This window comes from Conger conger, chromosome 12 (assembly GCF_963514075.1).
Source record: "Conger conger chromosome 12, fConCon1.1, whole genome shotgun sequence".
NCBI lineage: Eukaryota > Metazoa > Chordata > Actinopteri > Anguilliformes > Congridae > Conger > Conger conger.
The window spans coordinates 48,164,864-48,182,363 of record NC_083771.1 but is presented as its reverse complement, the minus strand read 5'-3'; the positions used below and the strand labels follow the sequence as shown (position 1 = coordinate 48,182,363).

Here is a 17,500-nt window from a genome sequence, read left to right as displayed (position 1 = left end):
TCACACGGGAGAGAGCAGTTCGGACCCCAACGTCCCTCTGCACACACACTGTCACAGTGGATACCTGAAACACACACACACACTGTCACAGTGGATACCTGTAACACACACACACACACACACACTGTCACAGTGGATACCTGTAACACACACACACACACTCACAGTGGATACCTGTAACACACACACACACACACACACACACACACACACTGTCACAGTGGATACCTGTAACACTCACACACACACACACTCACAGTGGATACCTGTAACACACACACACACACACACACACACACACTGTCACGGTGGATACCTGTAACACACACACACACTGACAATAATTCAGAAAAAAATAAAAAATAAAAATAAACATTCCAAAAGCCCTACTCTTCAAAGGGTTAAAGCAGAGAGAGAGCTCTACTCTTCAAAGGGTTAAAGCAGAGAGAGAGCCCTACTCTTCAAAGAGTTAAAGCAGAGAGAGAGCCCTACTCTTCAAAGGGTTAAAGCAGAGAGAGAGCCCTACTCTTCAAAGGGTTAAAGCAGAGAGAGAGCCCTACTCTTCAAAGGGTTAAAGCAGAGAGAGAGCCCTACTCTTCAAAGAGTTAAAGCAGAGAGAGAGCCCTACTCTTCAAATGGTTAAAGCAGAGAGAGAGCCCTACTCTTCAAAGAGTTAAAGCAGAGAGAGAGCCCTACTCTTCAAAGGGTTAAAGCAGAGAGAGAGCATGTTATCTTGTGTGTGACAGAGACGGGTGTGAGCAGCTCTGGCTGATCGTGGATGGCAGCTCTCTGCAGAAACCCGAGATGGAAGCCGTGCTGGAGAGAGGCTCAGCAGGCTAATCTGCTAATTAGCATGATCCACTTCCTGCGCTTCCCACCGGCTGCCCAGCCGCGAGCCGCTGCGCTTCCGAAACGCCGAGAGAAAGACAAGGCGTCACTCGCAAGATCACAGCGATGTGACCACACAAACGATGTGTTCTTCACTCAACGGTCTCACGCTGATGATGTCACAGTCACTGCGGCTGACTGAAAGCAGTGCAGTTCTAGAACACTGGCTTAGAATGTTGAAAAAACATTGCAAAGGATGTTGTTCTTTTCGAGTATTCATCAATCATGTTAAAATTGTTCAACTAAACCTTTTTGTTCACTTTTCAAGACTACTAATATTCCTTGTTTTGAAAGGTTGTCTTTGCGCAATTTATACTGGCAGCATGTGTGCTCGAGAAATAATATACAGTTAGGTCCGGAAAAATATTTGGACAGTGACACAATTTTCATAATTTTTGGCCCTGTACGCTACCACAATGGATTTAAAATTAAATAATCGAGATGCAATTGAAGTGCAGACTTTCAGCTTTAATTTGAGGGTATTTACATCAAAATTGAAGGAAGGGTTTAGGAATTGCAACAATTTTCATACATAGTCCCCTCATTTCAAGGGACCTAAAGTAATTGGACAAATGAATATAATCATAAATACAATGTTCATTCTTAATACTTTGTTGAGAATCCTTTGCAGGCGATGACTGCCAGAAGTCTGGAACCCATGAACATCACCAAACGTTGGGTTTCCTCCTTTGTGATGCTTTGCCAGGCCTTGACTGCAGCTGTCTTCAGTTGTTGTTTGTTTGCAGGTCTTTCTGCCTTAAGTTTTGTCTTAAGCAAGTGGAATGCATGCTCAATCGGATTGAGATCAGGTGATTGACTCGGCCATTGTAGAATATTCCACTTCTTTACATTGAGAAACTCCTGGGTTGTTTTCGCAGTATGTTTTGGGTCATTGTCCATCTGTACTGTGAAGCGCCGTCCAATCAACTTTGCTGAATTTGGCTGAATGTGAGCAGACAGAATGTTCCTATAGACTTCAGAATTCATGCGGCTGCTTCCGTCTTCTGTCATATCATCAATAAACACTAGTGACCCAGTGCCATTGGAAGCCATGCATGCCCATGCCATCACACTGCCTCCACCATGTTTTACAGATGATGTGGTGTGCTTCGGATCATGAGCCGTTCCAAGCCTTCTCCATACTTTTCTCTTCCCATCATTCTGGTACAGGTTGATCTTAGTTTCATCTGTCCAAAGAATGCTGTTCCAGAACTGGGCTGGCTTTTTTAGATGTGTTCTGGCAAACTCTAATCTGGCCTTTCTATTCTTGTGGCTTATGAATGGTTTGCACCTTGTGGTGAACCCTCTGTATTTGCTCTCATGAAGTCTTCTCTTTATGGTAGACTTGGATAATGATACGCCTACTTCCTGGAGAGTCTTCTTCACTTCACTAGATGTTGTGAAAGGGTTCTTCTTTACCATGGAAAGGATCCTGCGATCATCAACCGCTGTTGTCTTCCATGGACGTCCGGGCCTTTTTGCGTTGCCGAGTTCACCAGTGCGTTCCTTTTTTCTCAGAATGTACCAAACTGTTGATTTGGCCACTCCTGATGTTTCTGTTATCTCTCTGATGGATTTGTTCTTTTTTCGCAGCCTAAGGATGGCCTGTTTCACTTGCATTGAGAGCTCCTTTGACCGCATGTTGTGGATTCACAGCAACAGCTTCCAAATGAAAATGCCACACCTGAAATCAACTCCAGACCTTTTACCTGCTTAATTGATGATGAAATAACAAGGGAATAGCCCACACCTGCTCATGAAACAGCTTTTGAGTCAATTGTCCAATTACTTTAGGTCCCTTGAAATGAGGGGACTATGTATGAAAATTGCTGCAATTCCTAAACCCTTCCTCCAATTTTGAAGTAAATACCCTCAAATTAAAGCTGAAAGTCTGCACTTCAATTGCATCTCGATTATTTAATTTCAAATCCATTGTGGTAGCGTACAGGGCCAAAATTATGAAAATTGTGTCACTGTCCAAATATTTCCGGACCTAACTGTATAAGTGTTGTTGTTTAAAGAAATGCTTCTGCACAATGTCTCTTGCCAAATCTCAAACAAATGTTACTTGAAGAAGAATTTAAGGACAATAAAATGCCATTTAATTGGGAGTTTGTTTTTTTTGGGAGGGGGGGGTTTCTCATTGAAATGCCACCATGATTTGAACTTAATATTTAATTAAGTATTAAGTATATTTAACTAGCACTTATTCTCATACCTTTCATTGAGCTGAGTTTCCCTGAGCGCTTTCCATCCCATAAACAATAAACACAACCATAACAGCACCTAAGACTTGGATTTTAACTATAATTAGTGACAAAGTAATAATTAATAATCATAATAATTTCCAGCACTTGTTTCTTCAGGCTGTTGTTTGAAAGCTAGTCTTAAAGTTTTAAATTGAAACACACACACACACACACACACACACACATACGCTCACACACGCTCACACACACACACACACACACACACACACACACGTAACTGCCCAATTCTCTGTCCCCCAAACAGGGATTATGAGTTTGATAATGTAGTTCCTGAAATGATTGAATATCTGTACGCAGTCTGGAGACAGAGTTATTTGAGAGGTTAGAGGAGGGGCCGGGGCTGACGGGGGGGGGGGAAGGGGGGGTCGAGACTGTTTCAGAGTGGAGATTAGACCCTATTGAAAGCGTTCTGCGTTACTCGATTACACATTCTCCCAGAGTCTGGGACACAAAGACCCGTCTGGAGCGAGGCGGAGAGCGGAGAGGGGTCGCAGGAGAACCGGGCCGCCTGCGCGGCTGTGGGGGGGGCGGGGGGGCGGGGGGGTTAATCCACTCACCCGGGGTCCTACACGTCTCAGTCAAACGCAACAAAAACACATTATTATATTCTTCTCTTATTGAACACGAGAGTGCCACTTTCTCTCTCTCTCTCTCACTCTTTCGCTCACTCTCTCTCTGTCTGTCACTCTCTCTCTCACCCTCTATCTCTCTCTCAATTCTCTTTCTCGGCCCCTCTCTCTCCTTCTCTCTCTCTCTCCCTCTCCTTCTCCCTCTCTCTCTCCTTCTCCCTCTCTCTCTCTCCCTCTCTCTCCTTCTCCCTCTCTCTCTCTCCCTCCTTCTCCCTCTCTCCCCTTCTCCCTCTCTCCCTCTCTCCCTCTCTCTCTCACCCTCTCTCTCTCTCTCTCTCTCTCTCTCTCTCTCTCTCTCTCTCAGTGCCAGGACAGGACAAAGACCCCTTTGAAGGGGCAGCGGGCGTTGCTAGGTGACGGCGGAATGCTGGCGATAAACTCCGGCTGAGCAGGTCTGTAGGAATGCCTGTGTGTTCCCGGTCCTGGTGCAGGGGGGGGGGGGGGGGGTGGCTGGGGGGGCATCAGTATTCCGCCCGCATCCGGAATGGGAACGGGGGAGAGGGAGGAACTCTCTGCCAAAAAAACGAACCAGCCCCCGCTCGAATAACCAGGCCGGCGTTTTTATATTCAAATGAGAAAAGCTAATTTTAAACTTTGTATGCCAAATTAGCATAAAAGGAAATGAAGTCACACACACAGAAACAACGGTTCAGAAACGGCATTGCTAGAAAGGTCAGCCAGTGTTGCTGTTTTCAGAGGAAATTAGTTCTTATTAAGGATCAAATCCACTGCATACTAATAAATACCAATAAGTAAACAAGTGGGATATGGGATGCTACTCTCCAATGTTATAAAAGTGTAATTGCGGAATAATGCCAGGAAGTTTCAGGACCGTAACCTCTATAAAACTAGACTTCAGTGACACATTTTACAAGTTGCCATGGCAATCTGAACACATAATAATCTTTGCAAATAATGTCCTAAAACCAGTAACCCTCCCAAGATCGATGGACTCTTTTTTCCCACAGACAAACAGGGATCATGTGCCTCGATCACATGACCTCTCTTCAACTCACATATGGCAGAGACAAAATAAACATGATAAGATATCTGTAGACATATGTAGTCTGAGAACGCAATTACTTTCTGGTCGTCGTACCGCACTTTGTATAAAGGAGCTCTATAAATGCCAACCATTAACCATTTAGTTAATAACATAATTTAGTTATAATATGTCATAATGGCTAGAACATTCCGCCCAACGCTCAAGTCTACCTATTGCTCAGTTCACAGAGCGTTTCTCAGTCCCAGAACGTTCAGCTCCTCTCAGCTCAGCTCCTCTCAGCTCAGCTCCTCTCAGCTGAGCTCCTCTCAGCTCAGCTCCGAGCTACAGCGGCTAATTGGCCGGATAATTGCGGCTGATTAAGATGCTGAACCGTCGCTGGGATTAGAGCTCAGCCTCGGAGATAATGCAGCGTTCCCAAACCTTCAGAGAGCGCAGCGTTCCCAAACCTTCAGAGAGCGCAGCGTTCCCAAACCTTCAGAGAGAGCAGCGTTCCCAAACCTTCAGAGAGAGCAGCGTTCCCAAACCTTCAGAGAGAGCAGCGTTCCCAAACCTTCAGAGAGTGCAGCGTTCCCAAACCTTCAGAGAGAGCAGCATTCCCAAACCTTCAGAGAGAGCAGCATTCCCAAACCTTCAGAGAGAGCAGCATTCCCAAACCTTCAGAGAGAGCAGCGTTCCCAAACCTTCAGAGAGCGCAGCGTTCCCAAACCTTCAGAGAGAGCAGCGTTCCCAAACCTTCAGAGAGCGCAGCGTTCCCAAACCTTCAGAGAGAGCAGCGTTCCCAAACCTTCAGAGAGCGCAGCGTTCCCAAACCTTCAGAGAGAGCAGCATTCCCAAACCTTCAGAGAGAGCAGCATTCCCAAACCTTCAGAGAGAGCAGCATTCCCAAACCTTCAGAGAATGCAGCATTCCCAAACCTTCTGAGAGCACAGCATTCCCAAACCTTCAGAGAGTGCAGCATTCCCAAACCTTCAGAGAGAGCAGCATTCTCAAACCTTCAGAGAGAGCAGCATTCCCAAACCTTCTGAGAGAGCAGCATTCCCAAACCTTCTGAGAGAGCAGCATTCCCAAACCTTCTGTCAGGAGGCTTGGCCACTCTCACTCTGCCAACACTGGCTAGAACGCGTTTCCAAGCCCCTTTTTTAATGCTTACAGTTAATTTAATTTGTGCATATTTCACTGCAATAGTAGAGCTACAGTTAGCCGACACATTTACCCGAAGCGACTTACAGTTGATTAGACTAAGCGGAAAGACAATGGAGAAATGTGGGGTTAAGGCCCTTGCTCAAGGGTCCACAGCTGAACCACCAACCTACCAGGTCCCAGGTAAGCAACTTAGCCACTAGGCTACAGGCACCTTAGACACTAGGCTACAGGCACCTTAGGCGCTAGGCTACAGGCACCTTAGCCACTAGGCTACAGCCACCTTAGCCATTAGGCTACAGGCACCTTAGGCACTAGACTACAGACACCTTAGTCACTAGGCTATAGGCACCTTAGTCACTAGGCTACAGCACCTTAGCCACTAGGCTACAGGCACCTTAGGCACTAGGCTACAGGCACCTTAGTCACTAGACTACAGGCACCTTAGTCACTAGGCTACAGGCACCTTAGCCACTAGGCTACAGGCACCTTAGCCACTAGGCTACAGGCACCTTAGCCACTAGGCTACAGGATGCCTAAGAGTATTTTCAGCTGCAAGACTAGAACGGGTGAAAGAGGCAGAGCGAGACATTATGTGGATTGAGAGAAGGAGAGATGAGCTTTAGATGTGGAGAGTCAGGGAGGTAGAGAGAGTGGAGATGAGCTTTAGATGTGGAGAGTCAGGGAGGTAGAGAGAGTGGAGATGAGCTTTAGATGTGGAGAGTCAGGGAGGTAGAGAGAGTGGAGATGAGCTTTAGATGTGGAGAGTCAGGGAGGTAGAGAGAGTGGAGATGAGCTTTAGATGTGGAGAGTCAGGGAGGTAGGGAGAGTGGAGATGAGCTTTAGATGTGGGGAGTCAGGGAGGTAGGGACACAGGCTGCACGGTAAATGTGTTACAGCTCAGCTCGCCAGCCAAAATCCTGGAGTGGTTTTTACAAGGTGAGCATGAAATATTTATAAGAGAAAACTACATTCCCCAACACCTCAAACAGTAGTATCTACAGGAAGATGTGAGAAATACTGCTTTTGATGCAAGAAGAAAACATACGATGTGATTGATAGCTAGAGTTTCCTCCAAGGTGAGTGTCTAGAAAAGCACTACATAAATGCGATTATGTGATCTGATCTAAAGGTGCACATGTAGAACAGGTGAGAGACAGGTGTGTCCTGCTGTCCAGGTGAGCCGTGTGGGCGGGGCCTGCGCTCACCTGTCCAGCCAGGTAGACAGCGGCAGAAGCCTGTGGCAGGGTGGCAGCCGTCGGCATGGCTACAGTCACACCTCTCCCTGCAGTCCATACCATAGGTCCCGTCCTGAAAGGGGTCAGGGGTCAGGGGTCAGAGGGAACTCTGTATACATTACATTACATTACATGGCATTTAGCAGACGCTCTTATCCAGAGCGATGTACAACGAAGTGCAGATCAAACACAAGTATGAGTGCTAAGAGGACCTGAGAGGACAGTACAGTTCCGAGTCCTAGTGTGAACATACAGATAATCAGAACCCTTGAAGAGTACAGTCAACTTTCAAACTAGCATACCACAGTTGGCAGCTAGAATACCCTGAATACAACAATACAACAGCCAATAAAAAACAACAATATCTATACAATCTATACATAAGTGCCATTACAGTCTAAGTCTAATCATGGTGGTGAGTTAGGGAGGGAAAGGTGTAGCCTGAATAGATGGTCAGAGACTCTGCCGTTCTGACATCCACCGGGAGGTCTTTCCACCACCCAGGGACCAGGACAGACAGCAGTCGTGAGCGTGAAGTGCAGGTGTGGCGAGGGGGAGCAAAACCCAACTAAAAGTGTCAGAAAAACTTCATAAAGCAGCTTAACCAGGCTGAGGTTATTTACAGCATACTCATTTTTATTTTCCAAATGATATCTTGCTCTTGCTTGAGAATCTACATTTTTGTCAAATGATCGAGTGTGCCCTAGCTGAAAGTCTGCATGCTTGTACTGTTAATAATCGCACATCATAACTTGCAGTTAGATGAAGTCACCGAGTTAAAAACAGAGAGTGCAGTGTTTGCCACTGCACTGAATCTCCATTGTGTTTGATACGTTACGAAAAAGGCGCGAAGATCTGGAATCTGTCCTTTGCAGTTCCATAGCCCGGGGCAGTCTTGTGGCTGCCACACGTCAGTCATGAGCCGTGTGTGACATACTGGGAAATCAGCCACGAGTTTCAACTCTGTGACCCAGCTTAACCCCGAGAGGATAAGCAGGCAGCAGGATTAATATATGATCGGGCAGTTACAGGAGTGTGCAGTGATGATTATACACTTAACACAATGAAGATAAATAAGAAGCCAAGTACTGTTCAAGTATTTATTTCATGTACTATTGGGTCATGTAGATGAAAATAAGTTAACGGAGAGCTCCTTCCGTCGTGCCATCACGTTTAACACTGTGACACTGCTCAAAGCTCGTGTTACCTTAAATACTGGAACAGCTGTCCATCGGAAGTAATTTTGCAGAATAATGTTGCTTCAAACCAGTTCAAACAAATTGTTTAGCATCAACAATCATGGAATGAGCCTTCAAACATGCATTCATGCTGTGTAAAAGTAAAAAAGTCAAGTAAAATTGTGACACCTTTACATTTTTCAAAGCAAATTATGATGTTTCTGTTTATTACTTTTACCCCAATGTAATTGTGAGAATGATTTGTTTGTTCTCATGGCCTACAATAGTATTTTTCGATACATTTTCACCCAAAAAAATTTTACTTTAATTTTTAAAGAAGTAATGTATTAAAACCCCTTTTAGACAAACGGGGTGGTGTAAAGTCATCACTGCACAGTACAGTAGTTTACTGTACGCGTACCCTGGTATAAAGTCATCACTGCACAGTACAGTAGTTTACTGTACGCGTACCCTGGTGTAAAATCATCACTGCACAGTACAGTAGTTTACTGTACGAGTACCCTGGTGAAAAATCCAGCTATGACCAGCTTCAAGTGCTCTGTGCACCCCAAGGCTTGTGAATTCAGTTCTCATCATTTTTTCTTTCAATTGTAGTTCTTTGTGAAAGATGTTCATGATTAATTAGCGTTGCACAATAAACTGAATAGTTTATTTTAGTGTAATTAGAATAACCGCAACTGTAGCGCAGAAGACTTCAGGCTTTCTTCTTTAATCGTACGTCAAGTGATCGTAAACAACCGGACGTAACAGGCCGTTCGTGAAACGCTTCTGGGGGAAAAAGCATCGCTGATATCTATTGGACTGAAAAAACACATCACATGATCACAGAGAAACTCGATGACCTTTCTGCAATGCTCTTTTGCTGAAGCATTTCACACGGCCTCGTATATTCTGTTGTTTACAGGAAATATAAGACAAAAGACTGCCTTTACTCCCCATGGTGGCAGTAACTCATGTGATTCAGCATATTGTGCAGCCTTGAAATCAGTGCACTCGTACGGCTTCCGAACACAAAACCATAATCTGAAAACTCCTGACTTTTGTAACTGCAGAGTTTTTATGTGGAAAAAGACTAATTGAGACTAATTAAGGAAGGCTCAGTCACCCAATGGCCAATCAGCTCCTGCTAATCCCGAGATCATGTGATTCCAGCAGATTAGACTAACGGCTGCTTTGAGGTTTGAGTGGAGGGGTGTGTTTAAAAGCATTAATTTCAGACTAGCCTGAGACTACATTCCATTTTGAATGGAGATTCTCCACACAGAACTGGAGACAAAGCTTAATCTGTGTCTGTGACACTGGTACAGTTAGTACTGTGTGTGCGTGTGAGTGTGAGTGTGTGTGTGTATGAGTGTGTGTGAGAGTGTGTGTGTATATGGTGTGTGTGTGAGTGTGTGTGTGTGTGTGTGTATGTGTGTGTGTGTGTGTGTGTGAGAGTGTGTGTGTGTGTGTGTGAGTGTGTGTGTGTGTGTGTATGTGTATGGTGTGTGTGTGTGTGTGTGTGTGTGTTTCAGTGTGTGTGTGTGTGCATGTGCGTGTGAGTGTGAGTGTGTGTGTGTGTGAGTGTGTGTGAGAGTGTGTGTGTATATGGTGTGAGTGTGTGTGTGTGTGTGTGAGTGTGTTTGTGTGTGTGTGAGTGTGTGTGTGAGTGTGAGTGTGAGTGTGAGTGTGAGTGTGTGTGTGTGAGTGTGTGTGTGTGTGTGTGTGTGAGTGTGTGTGTGTGTGTGTGTGTGTGTGTGAATGTATGTGTGAGTGTGTGTGTGTGTGTGTGTGTGTGTGTGTGAGTGTGTGTGTGTGTGAGTGGGTGTGTGTGTTTACCTGGCAGTGCAGTTCACACTTCTCTCCTCTCCACCCGGGTGCACAGGTGCAGTGGCCGTTGAGGGCGTTGCAGGCCCCCCCGTTCCCACACTGACAGGTGAGGTTACAGCCCAGCCCCCAGGTACCACTGGGGCAATTAATGGAGCAATCTACCCCGTACCACCCTGAGGGGCAACAACACAGCCATCATTATCAAACACAACACAACACCAACATGATATGACACTACAACATAGTACAGCATAACACATAACATGTCAGTAATATGAAGTTAGGGGTGTTAGTAGTTTTGGGGGCAGTGGTTTGTCAGTGATATGAAGTTGGGGGTGTCAGTATTTGGGGGGGGGGGTTGTCAGTAGTGTGATGGAGTGTCAGTAGTATGGGGGTGTCAGTAGTGTGACGGGGTGTCAGCAGTATGAGGGGGTGTCAGTAGTATGAGGGAGTGTCCGTAGTTTGGGTGTCAGTAGCATGGGGTGTCAGTAGTGTGATGGAGTGTCAGTAGTATGAGGGTGTCAGTAGTATGGGGGTGTCAGTAGTATGAGGGGGTGTCAGTAGTTTGGGTGTCAGTAGTATGGGGTGTCAGTAGTATGAGGGGGTGTCAGTAGTATGGGGGTGTCAGTAGTGTGATGGAGTGTCAGTAGTATGGGGGTGTCAGTTTGGGTGTCAGTAGTATGGGGGTGTCAGTAGTGTGATGGAGTGTCAGTAGTATGAGGGGTGTCAGTAGTATGAGAGGGTGTCAGTAGTATGGGGGTGTCAGTAGTATGAGGGGTGTCAGTAGTATGAGGGGGTGTCAGTAGTATGAGGGTGTCAGTAGTATGAGGGGTGTCAGTAGTATGGGGGTGTCAGTAGTGTGATGGAGTGTCAGCGGTATGGGGGTGTCAGCAGTTTGGGTGTCAGTAGTATGGGGTGTCAGTAGTGTGATGGAGTGTCAGTAGTATGGGGGTGTCAGTAGTGTGATGGAGTGTCAGTGGTATGGGGGTGTCAGTAGTTTGGGGGTGTCAGTAGCGTGATGGTGTCAGTAGTATGGGGGTGTCAGTAGTGTGATGGAGTGTCAGTAGTATGGGGGTGTCAGTAGTGTGATGGAGTGTCAGTGGTATGGGGGTGTCAGTAGTTTGGGGGTGTCAGTAGCGTGATGGTGTCAGTAGTATGGGGGTGTCAGTAGTGTGATGGAGTGTCAGTAGTATGGGGGTCAGTAGTATGGGGGTGTCAGTAGTATGAGGGGTGTCAGTAGTATGGGGGTGTCAGTAGTATGAAGGGTGTCAGTAGTATGGGGGTGTCAGTAGTATGAGGGAGTGTCAGTAGTATGGGGGTGTCAGTAGTTTGGGTGTCAGTAGTATGAGGGGGTGTCAGTAGTATGAGGGGGTGTCAGTAGTATGGGGTGTCAGTAGTGTGATGGAGTGTCAGTAGTATGGGGGTGTCAGTAGTATGGGGTGTCAGTAGTATGAGGGGTGTCAGTAGTATGGGGGTGTCAGTAGTGTGATGGAGTGTCAGTAGTATGTGGGTGTCAGTAGTGTGATGGAGTGTCAGTAGTATGGGGGTCAGTAGTATGGGGGTGTCAGTAGTATGAGGGGTGTCAGTAGTATGGGGTGTCAGTAGTATGGGGGTGTCAGTAGTGTGATGGAGTGTCAGTAGTATGGGGGTGTCAGCAGTTTGGGTGTCAGTAGTATGGGGTGTCAGTAGTGTGATGGAGTGTCAGTAGTATGTGGGTGTCAGTAGTGTGATGGAGTGTCAGTAGTATGGGGGTGTCAGTAGTATGAGGGGGTGTCAGTAGTATGAGGGGTGGGGGGGTACCTCCTGCAGTACCTGCTCTGCAGGTGCAGGCTCCGTCCACAGGTGAGCAGACGGCTCCGTTCTTACAGCCGCAGGGGGAGGAGCAGTTGGCCCCGTAGGTCCCGCCGGGGCAGGGCGTGGAGCAGTCAGGGCCCTGCAGCCAGTGAACAGACAGGTTAGGGCTTAGCATACTTAATTTCATCTCCATGCTAATAATGGTGCATAAAATAGTGTAACTACAGTGGTATTAACTGTAGTAATAGTGCTGCATTCTGTAATTCTACTGGTAACATAATGGTGTATTCTGCAATTACAGTATGAATCACTGGGCATTGTGTAATTACAGTGGTAATCAGTGAGCATTGTGTAATTACAGTGGTAAACACTGGGCATTGTGTAATAACAGTGTAATAATAGTGTAATAACAGTGTAATAACAGGCGTATTACTGGCCTTGAACCCCGGGGCGCAGACGCACTCCCCGCTCACGCTGCGGCAGTCCGCCCCGTTCTGACACCGGCACACCTGCTGGCAGGACTCCCCGAAAAACCCCGGGGCGCAGGTCTCATTACAGTACAGCCCCGACCAGCCGGGTCGGCAGGAACACTCCCCCGACATGGGGTGGCAGCTGTGGAGGGGGGGGGGGGGCACGGGGGGGGGGGCACAGGGGCCGGAGTGAGACGGGGCTCAGGCCAGAGTTACAGCCCTGTCTCCCTGCCTGCCACGGACTACAACAGGGGTCATCCAATCCGGCAACTCCAGTCCAAATCCAAATCCAGCCCTGGTTTTCTTTACGCCCAGATAATTAACTGAACCATTACTGCTGATTGGCCAGACCTGACTCCCAGGTAAAGGGAGGGTGGACACACCTGACTCCCAGGTAAAGGGAGGGTGAACACACCTGACTCCCAGGTAAAGGGAGGGTGAACACACCTGACTCCCAGGTAAAGGGAGGGTGAACACACCTGACTCCCAGGTAAAGGGAGGGTGAACACACCTGACTCCCAGGTAAAGGGAGGGTGAACACACCTGACTCCCAGGTAAAGGGAGGGTGGACACACCTGACTCCCAGGTAAAGGGAGGGTGAACACACCTGACTCCCAGGTAAAGAGAGGGTGGACACACCTGACTCCCAGGTAAAGGGAGGGTGAACACACCTGACTCCCAGGTAAAGGGAGGGTGGACACACCTGACTCCCAGGTAAAGGGAGGGTGAACACACCTGACTCCCAGGTAAAGGGAGGGTGGACACACCTGACTCCCAGGTAAAGGGAGGGTGAACACACCTGACTCCCAGGTAAAGGGAGGGTGAACACACCTGACTCCCAGGTAAAGGGAGGGTGAACACACCTGACTCCCAGGTAAAGGGAGGGTGAACACACCTGACTCCCAGGTAAAGGGAGGGTGAACACACCTGACTCCCAGGTAAAGAGAGGGTGAACACACCTGACTCCCAGGTAAAGGGAGGGTGATCACACCTGACTCCCAGGTAAAGGGAGGGTGATCACACCTGACTCCCAGGTAAAGGGAGGGTGGTCACACCTGACTCCCAGGTAAAAGGAGGGTGATCACACCTGACTCCCAGGTAAAGGGAGGGAGGAAAACCTGCAGTTCTCGGACCATGCCCCAGGACCGTGAGTTCATGATTCCTGTGGTGCCAGAGAGTAAAAGCTGGTGTGTTTACGGTCTCAGAGAAGAATGGAAGAACACGCTCTTTAGACCCAGCATTTCCTCTGTTCCCATTTGCATCCACTGGGGGGACGAGAGAGCCAATCAACTTAATCTGAAGAGTCATATTTTCTGTTATGCTGAATCTACAAGTGATTCATTTCAAATGATACATTTTAAAATATTTTCACAGCAACTTGTTTTGTCATCCAGGAGACTTATATAATGTATAAAAAAAAGTTTTTCCTGCTGTGTATCAGAACATCATAAGTGCTTTAAAAATGTCTAAATAAAACTCTCATTTGGTGGCAAACAAACCCAAAATCACACGTGTTTAGAACCAGAGCGGTCAGTGTAATTAATCTCCTCACTGTTCATTGAGATAAAACACACACACACACACACACACACACACACACTGTCATTCTCTGATATACGTCTGTTTTGGGTTTTTTTAAAGAATAATCACAGTTTCATAGTGTGGGGCATGACCGGTTCTTCACTCTTTTTTTTCAGAGCCGAGAAACACTCGTGACTGTTGGAACATCTCCGATTACAGTGTCTCTGTTACACACCGGGGGGAGGGGGGGGGGGGGGGGGGGGGGGGGGGCAGGCTGATTGACAGGTTGGGCAGCCTACCGGCTGTCAGCCGGGGGCCCCGCCCCTGCTACCTGGGGGAGGGGCAGTTGTTCGGTCGCCTGCACCTGAAACAGCAGCCCTATTGAAGCGGAGCGGAGCAGCTGAGAGACACACAGCACATGCCACTGTCAGCTGCGGCAGGCCGTCTGAGCCACAATGGCGGCCTGTCTGAGCCACAATGGCTGGCAGTGTTCTCAGCACACGCTAACTACATAACCAGACCCCCTGTCTGACAGGGCTGACAACAGCCTGCTTCTGGGACACCCCCAATCCTCACCCCGGACCCCCCTCCCACAACTTAGCCTTTTCCTCTTCCCCCACTTCTAATAATAATAATAATAATAATACAAATAAAAAGACAATAGCAACAACAATAGTATTTTTACAACTAACAACAACAACAACAACAAGAAAGTAAAAGTCCTCCCCAGTGTTGTTCCAGAGTCACCTGGATCTCACCTGGATCTCACCTGGATTTCACCTGCGAATGAACACACATCTTCAGCCAGGAGGCACAGGGCAGGCGTGTGGCAGACGCTCTTATCCAGAGCGACATACAGCTAATTACACTAAGCAGGAGACAATCCTCCCCTGGAGCAATACAGGGTTAAGGGTCTTGCTCAACGGCTGTGCGGATCTTATTGTGGCTACACCGGGATTAGAACCACCAACCTTGCGGGTCCCAGTCATTTACCTACACCACTACGCTACAGGCCGCCCTAGGTAGAATGAACGGGTGAAATCAGCTGGAAGAAACACAAGGCAGGACTTTCACTTTCCGACACCCTGGACTCTCCAGTCCATTGATATCATACATTACAGATGAATCAATTTCTCTGGATTTCACATATCCACTTACCAGCATTCCCCACAATAGAACAAATTTGCAAAAGCACCTCAAACACTTGGAAAATGAATTTAAATAAATTTGTATGGTGTTAGTAAATGGCCAACTAATAAATTATATTTGAATAATACTCCTCTTCACACTGACAGACTGGCTTCCCTCAGTGCAGACAGTACATCCGTTTCACCACTAGATGGTGAAAAAGACACAAATGAAAGGGATGCACAGAACATAGACTGTTTTTGTTTCTTAAATAACAGACTAAAAATGTACAATAAGATGGATTGAAAGAATTCCGATAATTCATTCTAATATAATTCTTATTAGAATGAAATACTGGGCTGTTTTAAAGAGGGAAAGACTCATAGTACAGGTACATGGCAGGCACAGTCAGAGCAAACCAAGGACTCAGACAATCCTTTGAAAACACAACCATCAAGCCCAGATCATTCCTCCCACTGCTCGCTAAATTCTGAAACTATAAGCAGGCTGTGACATCACTGATGCTCTATGCCAGGGATCATCAAATCAGGCCCTCGAATCCAAATCCAGCCCTGGTTCTCATTTCTCCCGGGTAATTAACCAAGCAATTAGTGCTGTAGATTGGCCAGACTGTCTTCTCACCTGACTCCCAGGTAAAGGGAGGGTGAGCACACCTGACTCCCAGGTAAAGGGAGGGTGAACACACCTGACTCCCAGGTAAAGGGAGGGTGGGAGACTCGAGGACCAAGATCTATGATGATCCCGTCTCTATGCTATCGACAGACAGCTAGGTCAGAATTTATATTCAAAACAGTGCCATGCTTCCTGTGTGTCCAAAGAAAAGGATTTGGCACAGGATCGGGGCTGACACATCAGGGCTGAGCAGGAACACGCGCTGGTAAATCAGAGGATAAACCTCACCAGGCAGCCGTGGGCCTGTAATCCCTGTAATCCCTCACAGACGGCAAATAACGAGGGGGTGTGAAGCTCACCTGCGTGTGTTCTGGGCGCGGCAGGGGGTGTGGTTTACCTGCGTGTGTTCTGGGCGTGGCAGGGGGGTGTGGTTTACCTGCGTGTGTTCTGGGCGTGGCGGGGTGTGGTTTACCTGCGTGTGTTCTGGGCGTGGCGAGGTGTGTGGTTTACCTGTGTGTGTTCTGGGCGTGGCTCACCTGCGTGTGTTCTGGGCGTGGAGGGTGTGTTTACCTGTGTGTGTTCTGGGCGTGGAGGGGGGTGTGTTTACCTGTGTGTGTTCTGGGCGTGGAGGGGGGTGTGGTTTACCTGTGTGTGTTCTGGGCGTGGCAGGGGTGTGTGGTTTACCTGCGTGTGTTCTGGGCGTGGCAGAGGGTATGCTTACCTGCGTGTGTTCTGGGCGTGGCAGAGGGTGTGTTTACCTGCGTGTTTTCTGGGCGTGGCAGGGGTGTGGTTTACCAGCCTGTGTTCTGGGCGTGGCAGAGGGTGTGTTTACCTGCGTGTGTTCTGGGCGTGGCAGGGTGGTGTGGTTCACCTGTGTGTGTTCTGGGCGCGGCAGGGGGGTTTACCTGCGTGTGTTCTGGGCGTGGCAGGGGGGTTTACCTGAGTGTGTTCTGGGCGTGGCTCACCTGTGCGTGTTCTGGGCGCGGCAGGGGCAGCTCCGTTCACAGCGCCGGCCGTAGGAGCCCTCGGGACAGAGTCGGACCTCGCAGAACTCCCCGGTGTGGCCAGGCTCACACACACACGCCCCGCTGATGTGGTAGCACTTGGCGCCGTTCTGACAGCGACACGTCTGGCCACAGCCCACGCCAAACGTGCCGACCGGGCACTCGTCCTGGCACCTGCAGTAACCACGGAGACACCAGCACTGAGGGGCCAGCAGGGTGAACCGCGAGAGAGCGTCAGCCACCCGTCAGCCTACCTATGGCAGGCTACTACTCTCACCACACAGTCCTGACGTGCCTTCTAGACAGAGAACGTTATTTAATGTCCGCTAACATATTGAAACTTTGTTCTTTTCGCCAGGAATGTTAGCCAATGTTAGACAATACAGAAAAGGTACCACGCTGGAAAGATCATATTCACTGTGCCTCACCCTAACCCTAACCCTACCCCTACCCCTACCCCTAACCTTAACCCCTGGGTAAGTGCCAAGATGTTTTGCCGCCTTGCTTGGACAGAAAACAGGAGCCCTTTGTTAGAAGTCCAGAGCAACTAAGAGGAAGATTCTTCCCCTCGACGGGATGCGCCTATAATCTTTGGGGGATGGCACCGGGGTTGCCCTGGAAGTCTTCACGGCTCTGCTGTCGACAGGAATCTCATGACGGAGGACGGAGGGATCTCGGAACGCCGGGATTCCGGAACGCCGGGAATACTCCGGTTGCTGTCAGCTCGTGGATGACGGACGAGCTGCCACGGCTCTTCCCTGCTCGGCTGCT

At 48.2% G+C, this 17,500-nt stretch overlaps 1 protein-coding gene across 1 annotated transcript in view; it reads right to left on the bottom strand.

The window, feature by feature from the left end:
* Nucleotides 1–17,500, bottom strand: part of megf10 (multiple EGF-like-domains 10) — an 85,013-nt gene that overhangs the window by 19,768 nt on the left and 47,745 nt on the right. The window contains 5 exon segments of the mRNA XM_061262851.1: nt 7,142–7,244; nt 10,189–10,352; nt 11,992–12,112; nt 12,411–12,585; nt 16,691–16,903. Coding sequence (XP_061118835.1) covers nt 7,142–7,244; nt 10,189–10,352; nt 11,992–12,112; nt 12,411–12,585; nt 16,691–16,903 — 776 coding nt within the window.